Source organism: Myotis daubentonii, chromosome 2 (genome assembly GCF_963259705.1).
Source record: "Myotis daubentonii chromosome 2, mMyoDau2.1, whole genome shotgun sequence".
In the NCBI taxonomy this organism is placed as follows: Eukaryota; Metazoa; Chordata; class Mammalia; order Chiroptera; family Vespertilionidae; genus Myotis; species Myotis daubentonii.
In genome coordinates this window covers 125,780,932-125,794,292 of record NC_081841.1, presented here as the reverse complement: position 1 = coordinate 125,794,292, position 13,361 = coordinate 125,780,932, and the positions used below count along the sequence as shown (strand labels likewise).

Here is a 13,361-nt window from a genome sequence, read left to right as displayed (position 1 = left end):
ATCCCGGTGCTGGGAGGCATATTACCCTTTTACTATATAGGGTAGAGGCCTGGTGCACGGGTGGGGCCGGCTGGTTTGCCCTGAAGGGTGTTCTGGATCAGGGTGGGGGTCCCCACTGGGGTGCCTGGCCAGCCTGGGTGAGGGGCTGAGGGCTGTTTTCAGGCTGGGGGTGACTGAACTCCCAAACGCTCCTTTTTTCCTTTTTTTTTTTTTTTTTAATTCTGGGCCAGCTTTAGCTTGAGGCTTGGCTCCAGCTCTTAGGCCTCTGGCTGAAAGTAGGTTTCTGGCCTTTGCTTACAATGTTGCCAATCTGCTGGCTGAAGTTGGGCGTATTTGTTACAATGTTTCTTAAACTGCCCGCTCAGAGGCCTGCAGCCGCAGGCGGGGAACGTTGGTTTCCTCCGTCACTGAGGCAACCAAGCCTCATGTTAGTTTCAAGCTGCCTGGCTGCCGGCCGCCATCTTGGCTGACAGTTAATTTGCATATCTCGCTGATTAGCCAATGAAAAGGGTATCGGTCGTACGCCAATTACCATGTTTCTCTTTTATTAGATAGGACTAGAGGCCCGTTGCATGAAGAGATTCGTGCAATAGGCCTTCTTTCCCCTGGCTGCCAGCACCAGTTTTCCTCTGGCACCCGGGACCCAGACCTTCACTCTAGCCACCGCCTTCCATCTTCGCTCTGGACACAGTCTTCACTGTGGCTGGAGCCTTCAGTCTTTGCTCCTCACTCCGGCGGGAGTCTTCAGTCTCTGGCCATAGCTGCTCCTGTAGCTCCTTCCAGTACCTCCTCCCCGCCCGACAGCTTGATCGCTACTTCACCTGCAGACCTTGCTGACAGGCTCCTGGGTCCCGGAGTTCTGCCTTGCCTGCGCCCGGCTTTCCGATCACCATCAGGATCACGGGCCGCAGGCAAGGTGGCTCATGGTTCCTGGGGGGCTGCCTTGCCTGCGGCCCGGCTTTCTGATCGTGATCACAATCACAGGCTGATCACCGGCCACAGGCAAGGTGGCTCCTGGGTCCTGGGGGGCTGCCTTGCCTGTGGCCCGAATTTCCGATCACGATCACAATCACAGGCTGCAGGCAGTTTGGCTCCTAGGTCCCGGGGTTCTGCCTTGCCTGCAGCCTAGCTTTCCGATCACAATCACGATCATGGGCCGCAGGCAAGGTGGCTCCTGGGTCCCGGGGTGCCGCCTTGCCTGCGGCCCAGCTTTCCGATCACGATAACAATCACAGGCCGCAGGCAGGGCGGCTCCTGGGTCCCGGCTTTCTGATCACAATCACAATCACAGGCCACAGGCAGGGAGGCTCCTGGGTCCCGGGGTGCCGCCTTGCCTGTGGCCTGGTTTCCGATCACGATCACGACCACGATCATGGCCACAGTGTCCCACCGCCCAGGGCTGCACACGGGGGTCCCGGCTGGGGGCGGGGCTTAGGTGGCACACGGGGGCCCGGATGGCGGCTTGCGCTGGCCTGCCCTGCCTGCAGTATGCAAATTAGCCGCCATCTTTGTTGGTGGTTAATTTGCATATCACGCTGATTAGCGAATAGGAGGCATAGCGAAGATACGGTCAATTACCATGTTTGTCTATTATTAGATAGGATTGCTTCTGTATGTGGACGGTTGGAGTTATTCATGCTTCTTGCCTCCCGTTTTAAAAGAACTAATAGTGGAACATTAAGTTTAGCAGTAAAGCTTTTAAAACATAGCATGTAAAAAATAAAAATGTGTGAATCAAGATGTGCCTGTTATCCATGCCACACACCTCAGAAGTCACCTCGCCAGGGTCAGCACTTTTGTGAGAGGCTCTTGGTTAAGTCCTTAACATCCATCTTGTTCAGTGCTGTTTATCTTGATGTTGCCTCTTTCTAATTAAATTCATTGCTTTAATGGGAAAGAGTTTAATTGGCTACTGAATTTAACCCTTTATATACAAATATAATTGCTGATAGGAAAAGGTGTATTTTTAGATGTGTGTCATAGCGACCAGTCATTCCCAGTGGTTCTGCTGTTAGTGTCAATTTGCATATTACCCTTTTATTATATAGGATATGCAGAAATTCTGCATATAAGTCACATATCTATGTATACACATATATATGTATGTTTTTGTAGACACAAATGTATGCATACAATGCCTGGAAAAATATAATAAAAATAATAATAGTTCTTATCTCTAGGTGGACATTTCTGGATAGATAAATTTTTATTGTCTTCTAAAGTATATCACACAAGAGTTTGGTCCCATAAAAATTGTGTATAAATATGTGTGTGTGAATACATGTATATAAGCGAATATGTACATATGCAGAAAATTTTGCATACATGCATACATGTATGTACTTGTATAAATATATACATACTAGAGGCCCGGTGCACAAAAATTTATGCACTCGGGGGGGTCACTCAGCCCGGCCTGTGCCCTCTCGTAGTCTGGGACACCTTGGGGGATGTCCACCTGCTGGCTTAGTCCCGCACAAAAATTTATGCACTCGGGGGGGGGGGGTCACTCAGCCCGGCCTGTTCCCTCTCGCAGTCTGGGACACCTCGGGGGATGTCCCCCTGCTGGCTTAGGCCCGCTCCCTGGGGGGAACGGGCCTAAGCTGGCAGTCAGACATCCCTCTGGCAGCCTGGTAGCCCTCAGGGGATGTCCACTTGCCAGTGGGGAGCAGGCCTAAGCTGAAGTTGGATATCCTTAACGCTGCTGAGGAAGCAGGAGAGGCTCCCACCACCACCACTGTGCTGGCAGCCATCAGCCTGGCTTGTGGCTGAGCAGAGCTCCCCCTGTGGGAGCGCACTGACTACCAGAGGGCAGCTCCTGCATTGAGCGTCTGCCCCTTGGTGGTCAGTGTGTGTCATAGTGACCAGTCATTCCCAGTGGTTCTGCTGTTAGGGTCAGTTTGCATATTACCCTTTTATTATATAGGATATGCAGAAATTCTGCATATAAGACACATATCTATGTATATACATATATATGTATGTTTTTGTAGACACAAATGTATGCATACAATGCCTGGAAAAATATAATAAAAATAATAATAGTTCTTATCACTAGGTGTACATTTCTGGATAGATAAATTTTTATTGTCTTCTAATTGAATACATAATTTTTCACCAATAAACACATATTACTTGTGCCATATAGAAAGTTTAAATTTTGTTATTATTAAAATTATTTCTCTTTTAATAATGCATTATTTTTGCATGTTTGCATTTATAGCCCAAGCTTAGCATGGCCAAATGCAGAAGAAATGTGGAAAACTTTTTGGAAGCATGCCGAAAATTAGGAGTACCAGAGGTAACACCAAACTTGTCCAAATACTGTGTTTTAGAAAGGATTTTATTTATGTGTTTGAACCCACTGGATAGATGTACAACTTTGTACATCCTTTTAATCTGTCTTTCAAAAGGAATATTAAGTAAGTCATAACATTTTAGTTTAAATTGCTCTATTACAATGAAATTAAAATGTCTTAAGTCATTATGGTCAATTCTGAAGAAAAGGAAAATATTTCTTTGAGGTTTTGAAGTAAGTGTGTAATTCCAAACTTGAAAAAAAACTTAGTTTGCTTGATCTCCTTCTCCAAGAGCAGAAATTGCTGAGGCTTCAATGAGCCTCAGTTAGGTCCCGTAGAGTAGAATTTGGAGCTGATGACTTTCCTTTTCCAAGACTCTTATGCAAAGCAGAGCTGTAGTTGACAACTAATTTGTTGATTTTCATTTTGGGTATGTGGATCAAAATGATCAGCATTAAAATATTAATTATTATTATTAATAGTTACCATTAATAATAATAATGTTTGTATGTTGCTTTATAGTTTGTTAACTACATTTATATTTCCCTCTTTAGTCTGCTGTAGGCTCATTTGGCAAGTCCCTATAGCCAGCCCAACTCTAGTTTGCTACTTTTCTTTTTCACAAGCTAAACCCCAGCCTCAGCCAATTTGGGGCTTTTAAAGACTTTGCTAATAATACCATAAGATGGTTTCTAATTATGAGGGAGACAAAAGCAATTCACTCAGGATTTTCGGGTAAGTTGAGAAGTTTATCATCATTGGGATCAACAGAAATTCCATTTCTTGTAATTTCTTCTATCTTTTCTAATGGTCCAGGGATAATTACAGACTCTATCATAAGATACTGTTTTTGAGTATGTGAAGAAATTACATTTTACTCAGTGATGGGAGTTTATTGAAACTGAGAAGACTTGACTGCCTCCCTCCCTCTCTCCTTCCCTCCCTCCCGTCCTTCTTTCCTTCCTCCCTTTTCTCCTTTTCCTTCTTTCCTTCCTTCCTTCCTTCCTTCCTTCCTTCCTTCCTTCCTTCCTTCCTTCCTTCCTTCCTTCTTTCCTTCCTTTCCTCCATAATTTTTAGTTTGATGAGGGATTAGTGGTGGGTTTCTGATCTTATTTGAAGAAAAATAATTATTAAAGCAAATATTTTTGAAAATTCTTATACACATACCTTTTAAAATAATTTTATTCTGTCATGGGCTAATAAGATTTCTCATGTGTGAATCAAAACTATGATACCAAATTGGGTGGTGAATTATTTATTCTTGTGCTAGAAAGCATAATGAGTTATGACCTAATCCCCTGTGATATTTTTAAACTCATCAAAGTTTTTTGGCTTATGGTAATACAAAATGCAATGGGAATGCACTTTCTCATTTATCATTAATAAAGATTAGTAATTACGATTTCTTTTTAAGGTGGGCAAATGGGATTTAGAAAAATGCAAAGAAATTTTTATAATAATTTCTGCATTATGTCTCTGGCACTAATAGGCAACTCATAATTCCTAAGAAGAATTACAAGGAGTAAATGACTTTTTGCCAATATCCCACTTAAACTATTTTCAAAAACATTTTTTAAGATCTGAGGTGATTTTTAAGTTTGCATATGTGTGTGTGTATATGTACATATACTGTATGTTCATCCTGATGGATAATCCAATTGCATTTTACTGGTGACTAGAGTTACATTAAGTTCATTGCTACTAGAAAAAAATTCAGTTGAACTTTTTAACAAGATATGTTAAAGGAAGGAAGGAATATTCTAGTGAAAAAGCATAAATCACCAGTTGAAAGTCAGTTGGCAAATCTTCCTGTATACACTCAAAAGAGCATGCTTTCATCTCTCACAGAATTGATGAGGAATAAGTTATTGAAAATAAGGAAATATTTTCATTAGGAATATGATACTGAGTTGGGGGAGGGTGAAATGACACCCTCCCACTTAGTTACATTTCTTTCAGTAGTTAAAAGAGGGTTGATGTTTTGAGTGAATATGTGGCACACAATTGGTGATTTACACTAAAAATATAGTTATATCACAAGTGTAGTTGAATAAATTTTCCATTTGCAATCAGAAATTTAAAAAGACTGGTACAATGGAACAGAATTGAGAGCCCAGAAATAAAACTATGTGTTTTGGACAAATAATTTTCGACAAAGGAGCCAAAAAGCATACAATGGAGAAAATAAATCCTCTTCAATAAATGCTGCTGGGAAATTAGAAAGCCATATGCAAAAGATTAAAACTAGATCACTGGCCTTCACCGGTTTGGCTCAGTGGATAGAGCGTCGGCCTGCGGACTCAAGGGTCCCAGGTTCGATTCCGGTCAAGGGCCTGTACTTTGGTTGTGGGCACATCCCCAGTAGGGAGTGTGCAGGAGGCAGCTGATCGATGTTTCTCTCTCATCGATGTTTCTAACTCTCTATCCCTCTCCCTTCCTCTCTGTAAAAAAAAAATGAATAAAATATATTTTTAAAAAAACACAAAAAAACTAGATCACTGTTTGTCCCTATATACAAAAATTAACTTAAAATGGACTAAAGACCTAAAAATAAGACCGGAAACAAATTACATAGAAGAAAACAGGTACTAAACTTATGGACTTTGGTGTAAGAGATATTATTATGAATTTGACCTTAAAGGCAAGGGAAGTAAAGGCAAAAATAAATGAATGAGACTATTTCAAACTAAAAAGCTTCTACACAGCGAAGAAACCACCAACAAACAAAAAGGCAACCAACAGTATGGGAGAAGATATTTGCAAAGAATAGTTCTGACAAAAGATTAATATCCAAGATATATAAGGAACTCCTACAACTCAATACCAAACAAACAAACCAATTAAAAAATGGGAACCTTAATAGATGCTTCTCTCAAGAAGACATACAGATGGCCAACAGATACATGAAAAGATTCTCAACTTCACTAGCTATTAAAGAAATGCAAATAAAAACTAGCAGATACCACATCACACCTGTTAGAATGGCTATTATCAACAAGTAAGTAATGACAAGTGTTGGAGAGGTTGTGAAGGAAAAGAAACCCTCATTCATTGCTGGTGGAATGTAGATTGGTACAGCCCCCATGGAAAACAGTATGGAGGTTTCTCAAAAAATTTAAAAGAGTTATGACCCAGCAATCTCTCTGCTAGGTATGTAACCAAAAAACTTGAAAACATGTATTTGCAAAGATATATTATCTCTATATTCATTACAGCATTATTCATGTTGGCCAGGACATTGAAACAACCGAAATGTCCTTCAATAAATGATTCAATAAAGATGTGGTACATATATACAATGGAATACTACTCAGCCATAAGAAAAGATGAAATACTGACATTTGTGACAATATGGATTGATCTTAAGAATGTCATGCTAAGCAAATAAGTCAGACAGAAAAAGCTAAGAACTGTATGATTTCACTCATATGGGATATAAAACTGAAAGCAACAAATGAACAAACAAGAAAAACAAATAACTCATAGACACAGACAACATAATTGTGGTTACGAGAGGTAAGGGGGGTGGGGAGATAGTAAAAAGTAAAGGGGTTCAAACATATAATGATGGAATGAGATTTGACTTTGGGTAATGGGCATAAAATGCACTGTAAGATTATATATCATAGAATTGTACACTTGAAACCTATATAATTTTATTAACCAATGTCACCCCAATAAATGTAATTTATAAATCAGTAAATAAGCCCTAGCTGGTTTGACTCAGCAGATGGAGCAGCAGCCTGCGGACTGAAGGGTCCCGGGTTCAGTTCTGGTCAAGGGCACTTGCCTGGGGTTGCGGGTTCAATCCCCAGTAGAGGGCGTGCAGGAGGCAGCCTTTTAATGATCCTCTCTCATCATTGATGTTTCTATCTTTCTCTCCCTCTCCCTTCCTCTCTGAAATCAATAAAAATATATTTTAAAAATAAAAATAAATAAATCAGTAAATAAAATAAAAAGACTATTACCTAAAAACAGAGAACCTATAACATTACATTTTCTTATTTGCATCAGACAATATTTGGGTAACAAAATATTCATTGATTTCCCAGGGACAAACAGATAATTGCTCCTTATTTGTAAGCTTGTCCTGCTTTCTTTTCTACCCATAACTTACCCTCATAAGTCACAGAGATCTTGAATTCTGTATGTTTTAAGCTAAATATCTTATTGACAATAATACATCATTCTGAAGAGACTGAAAAGGCACAGCTATGCTCTAAGCCCTTTATAACAGAATCACAGCTTGAAACTACAAGCCAAAGTCAGGGTTGGCAGGTTTTATGATTGTTCATATGGGTAGAATGTGGTTGCTGAGCAGATTTAGTTAAAATTATTACATTTAAAGTAACTTAATGGGATGGAAGCAAGTTAAAAATTGTTCTGGTTATAGTTTATTATATTATCCTGAGAAGTCCCCATGGACATATTCCCAGATATCTGCCTTGGGGTTAGTCAAGGTTCATGTATGCTTTACTAGAGTGATTCTGGTGTGACTTACCTATAAACCTGGTGTCTTCAAATTGTCTGCATTAAGAATTACACAACCTAATTATTTGCAGGTTATAGTATGTAGAAAGGTAAGGTAACTACAGACCTCTGCTAATTGTGACATTGGAATAAGGCTGGATCTATGCCCTTGAATGTTAGTCCAGGGTCAGGGATCTTAGGATTGGAACAGTGGACACCACAGATAAAAAGCAGAGGATGTCACAGAAAGAAGTTGGCGATTGGGTTCTGGAGAAATTCTGTTAGAGTGTCAGCAGGCCAATTTGCCATCAACTGTGAGGGATTCTAGGATGCAGGGAAGGTTTGTTAAGGAGAATGCCAAGGAAAGATTGTAGAAAAGGGATATAAAATTTCTCTCTGGCAAGTTTCCTTTCAGTGGGTCACTTTCCTTTCTGCTGCCCATTCCTTGGTTTGAGGTTTTGGTTTTCTGTTTGGGGCCAGTTCCCCAACTAAAGGGACACAAATTAAATGAGTCTGACCTGGAAGAAGTGTGAGGGAATGCAGGATGTTTGGGGTGAATTAGTCCCACCTGTGCTGTTAACTAGTTATACAACTTAGGGCAAACCCTTTAAAACATGGAGCAGTTAACCATTCATTTACTGAGCACTTCCTGTGCCTGCATCATTTCAAATGCTCACTGTTGAGGATTTGTTTTTAAGCATTAATTTCTTTTTTTAATTCTTTTATTTTTAATCTTTTAAATTAAATTTATTGGGCAACTGACACTGGTTAATAAAATTATACAATACTGTTGAGGATTTAAGGTAAATATTTTATTACCATACTGTGAGGAAACTGAGATTCAGAGAGGGGTTAAAAAATTTGCTAAGTTGTACTGAAAGCTGGTAAGCAGCAGAGCTGGCATTTGAACCTGGGTCTATGAGCATGAAGAGTCCCCTGTCTTTCCAGCACAAACACGCCCTCTGTGCCTGAGTTCCGTGCTCTGCAAAGTGGAGGTGTTGGAATTAAACAATGGATTTAAACCACATTCTTCAGAGCCCTTGATTCTTTTGAATGGTCTGCACAGGAATCCAAGGAAAGCCAGATGGGAGTCTACAGATCACTCCCATCCCCTTGCTTCAGCCAGAGCAGTTCCCTTTTGCCAGCTACGTTTTCCTTTAGGGGAAAGAGAAAGTGTCCTGCTGCCGAACACAGTTTGGAAATCACTGGACCCCTAGGTTTCTTTGAGCTCGAATTTTCATGAAAGTTTGGTTACATCCTGCAGCTCCATAATGTTTTCCTCCTCCCTCAGTTGCTTAGCTGCCAGAGAATTACCACAGAGTCGTGCATCATGGCACCCTGAAAAGTCTGGGGATTGGGTGATGTTGCTGGCATCATCTCATCACACTTTGTAGTGTTGCTGCCGGAGGTCAGACTTTGCAGTTGTCTGTGATCTCTGGTGCAAGCTTCAGCTTGATCTTGAAGACAGGCCTACCCTCGGTGGGCTTCCAAATTATTTAGGAAATATTCTTTGTTTCATTCAGGAATCTGACTCCAATTAAGCCTATGGGTCATGGGCTATTTATGGACATACTGAGGCTTCCTTTGCCTTTTCTGAGTCAGCTTGGCCATTCCTGGCCTCTGACCTTGATGGAGGGTGTTCATGGTTGGCTATTTGGGGTTTCCACATTGATCCAAATTTAGGACTATTGTAGTATTGACTTGGGTTGAGAGAAATCTGATTTAATAGCCTCAAAAGTGTTAAAAAGTAGGTATTTATTTAGTTCATGGGGGAAATTTTTCTACTTGATTTTAAATAAATAGCTTTGGCCTCAGACCTCTTTAAAGGACCAAGGTCCTTCCTTAATTTAATAGATCTGCCCTCTTCAGATGAGGAGGGAACTTGGACTAGAAATGTACTTTGTGTTCTCTTCATATTCATTATTGTTTCCAGAGAGAAGAGAGGACTAAGGGCAGCACCTGTCTGGAGGGTGGTAGACACCTGGTAGTCCTGACCTGTGCTGCCTGCTTGGGAAGCGCAGTACTGTTGGAAGTGGAGGTTTTCATTGTGTGTCCACAAGGATAGATCACTTGGTGTCCCTCAGCTTCTGCATCAGCCAAATAGAGTTAAAAATAAAATCCTAAAGTACATTCAGATGCTAACAATGATCACATTGATATAGTGGAATTGAAACTGGACACGACAGGGTCCTGCTGCCTGTCCCTACCAGAGTCAAATAAGTAGAGACGATGTTGAATCTTTGTGGTGCATTTTATTATTCAGATGGCCTGTGATCCAACAGAGTGACAGGCACAATACCTTGAAAAAACTGCCCTGAACACCTCTTTTGAGCCAGCTATTATGTAAGGTTGGGGGGGGGGGTGGAAGAACCTAACAACTATGTGCAACAAAGAAGTGAGTTCTATCATTGTCCCCGTAAAAATTAGCACCTAGCTGCCGCCTCCTTTCAGACAGGTCCTGTCCTTGATCTGCTGTCAAGATTTATCTTCTTTTTGAGTGATAGACCCATTTGGGCTCCCAGGCTGCTTATCTCTCCAACTCTGATTTTCTTACAGCATGTCCTCCACAGTTTCCAAGGATTCCTAAGAAAACCTCTTATTCTATAGTTATTATTAAACAACTGTGATTCTATTCCTAAGTGCCTATCAAAATTAATTCAGACCCTTGTTTTCAGTAGCTTTCATATTTGCATTTCATTTTTTTATAATGAGACATTATATTTGAAAATAATAGTAACAAATTTCCTACTTTACATCTGTTGTGCGAATTTAAGCAATTATACATATGTAACTTCTCTGAAGTTTTTTGTTAAAAGGCATTTATAAGTTGAAGCTACTATATATTTTTTGTTTCTTAAGAATCTTGAGAATAGGATAAATGAGTTCATTCTCTTTGAATCTAATGCCTCTTTTTCTTCTCAAATCAAAGACTTTAGTATCAATTTAAATCATAGCTAATAAGCACTTTTGGGGGGAGGGTGAGATTCTTCTTGTAAGATTTATTTTATTTTTCCATTTATATGGTTAATCCTGAGTAATCAGAAGTGCAAGCCAGCATATTTATTTTTAACATCAGTTTTTAAATTAGTAATTAATTTTTTAAAAAAACACAGTTTTCTAGCTTTTAAAGTCATTCACATTTCTTATAGCTAGTATGTGTTTACCTTTCATGAAGATCCTTTTCCACTATGTGTTTCCTGATGGCAGTTACCTCGGGTTAGTGGTCTGACAGCCTTTCATATGTACACAGTTGTGAATATGAGCAGTATCTTCAAAAAGTTTTAAATTACATTTCTAGATTAATTAGCTTACCAATATTAGAGCTATCTTCTAAGTTCATAAAATCAGCAATTAGTTCTCATATATTTGGAGAAAACTCTAGAAACCCTTTCCTATCCCACTCAACTCTCTGACACATTACACTGTTAATTAGAGCTTCAAATTTTCAGAATGACCATCAACATTCTGTACTATGATATTTTAGACTAAAAAATAAATCCTTTGTAAGCATGCTGACTTTAAAAATTAAAATATTTAAATGAGTTGAATTTATTCTAAATTTCTTAGAATTTAGACCAAATTTTACTCAGAACATCTATAACCTACCTAGACTTTTGCCAGATCTGTCTACATTTCTGCTTGTGTCTGTAGTATTGTCCAGAGCCAATTTTTTAAATTATTGATTTTTAGAGAGAGAGGAAGGGAGAGGGAGAGAGAGAAACATCTCTAAGAGAATGAAACATTGATTAGCTGCCTCCTGCACGCAACAAACCTGAACCCTGCGACCCTTCAGTGCACAGGAGGATGCCCAACCAACTGAGCCATACCCCCCAGCGCCTGAGCCCATCTTGAATAATAATCTTAATCACATACTACTGCCTATTGCCTCTAAGACAGTGGTTCTCAACCTTCCTAATGCCGCGACCCTTTAATACAGTTCCTCATGTTGTGGTGACCCCCAACCATAAAATTATTTTCGTTGCTACTTCATAACTGTAATTTTGCTACTGTTACGTAGTGTAATGTAAATAACTGATATGCAGGATGTATTTTCATTGTTACAAATTGAACATAATTAAAGCATAGTGATTAATCACAAAAACAATATGTAATTATATATGTGTGTTCCGATGTTCTTAGGCAACCCCTGTGAAAGGGTCGTTCAACCCCCAAAGGGGTCGAGACTCACAGGTTGAAAACCACTACTCTAAGAGAATCCATCCAATACTCCTCTGGTGATTATGATTTCTGTTCACTATAATGAGAATTAGCTGCTGCATTTGTCTCCAGGAACAGTTACTGAGTTTTTCAAATGCCTTGCGGTAATTACTAATGCTTTGTAAATGCATGGTGAAATTTTGCCTCCTTAAATTTCTTTCCTTTTTAGTATTTTTCTATTTCAGTTTTAAGGAGGAAAAAAGTATAATGGTTAAATCCCTTTCATTAAGACTGAGATTTGGGAAGCACAAGAGTCAGAAAACTCCCACGTTCCCCTAGCAGCTGCAGCCCTCGTTACCATTGTGGTGTCCTTGCAGAGGGTTGTGTTGTCTGGTAGATTCCGAGAGCGGCTCTCAGGGCCACAGCAGCCCATGCGCCACACATAAGGGTCACTCAGAATTTTGCCTACCATACAATCTTACACCCATGCCTTTTCCTTTAGAGATCATGATTTAATTTAAATCACCATGGAAGGGAGGAAAGGGGGAGAAAATGGGAGATATATGTAATATTATCAACAATATATTTTTAAAAAATTTTATATCACCATGGACTGTAATTCGAGGCCCTATCTACTTTAGTGTGAATTAAGCCCAGAATCTGGCATCATAAAATTACTTCCAGGATAAAAAGAATGGTCTGTGCTGCCCATCTGCCAATGAAGTGTGCTGCTCAATAAGTGCCCTGAAAACTGCAATAGCGAACTGACTTGAGTTCTCTGACGGAGTTGCTGGGGAGCAGACCATACATTTTCCATAGGGTTTGGGGAAGTTATTGAAATATATAATGGAGATAGAATGTTTGGCTTTTAACCTGGAAATACCACTTTTGTGGAAATCACATTTTAGTTCATGGATGCCTTTTGTCTTATGTCTGCTTTGCTCTGATTTCACTGGTTAAGCACAACATTGCAATAGAAAAAATTTATTGCAATAGAAAATTTCTTTTAGATATTTTCCCATCTGTAAATCTTTGTCTAGTATCTCTCTCCCAGTGAAATCCAATCTATGTGTAGATGTTTTAATTGTTGGGAAAATAACAGTGGCAGCTTGATTCTTCCAAATCTACTGAGAAAAGACACAATCTAGATAGATATAACATGATTATTATCTTAAAAAATCTTTTGTTGAGTATCTCTACCTTCATAATGTAAAATAAGATGAGAATGTTCTTAATCTTATTTAACCCACTTGATATTGTGGTATTCCTCCTTACCTGAGGGCATCAAGATAACCTCAGAAGATACAATTAAGACAAATAACTCTACTTTAAAATCAACTTTTAGTTGCTCTGTGATTTACATCTGCTTAGCAATGAGGCTAAAACAACAGACAATATTATCAAAATATGTTATAAAATATATACTATACATAT

The 13,361-nt window shown here is 39.5% G+C and overlaps 1 protein-coding gene across 4 annotated transcripts in view; it reads left to right on the top strand.

Annotated features, from left to right (window-relative positions):
* LRCH1 (leucine rich repeats and calponin homology domain containing 1) overlaps positions 1 to 13,361 on the top strand; it is a 257,491-nt gene that overhangs the window by 232,718 nt on the left and 11,412 nt on the right. For all 4 annotated transcript variants that reach the window (XM_059684471.1, XM_059684473.1, XM_059684470.1 and 1 more), the window contains one exon: positions 3,224 to 3,301. In XM_059684471.1, the coding sequence (XP_059540454.1) occupies positions 3,224 to 3,301 (78 nt within the window). The remainder of the gene's footprint in view (positions 1 to 3,223; positions 3,302 to 13,361) is intronic.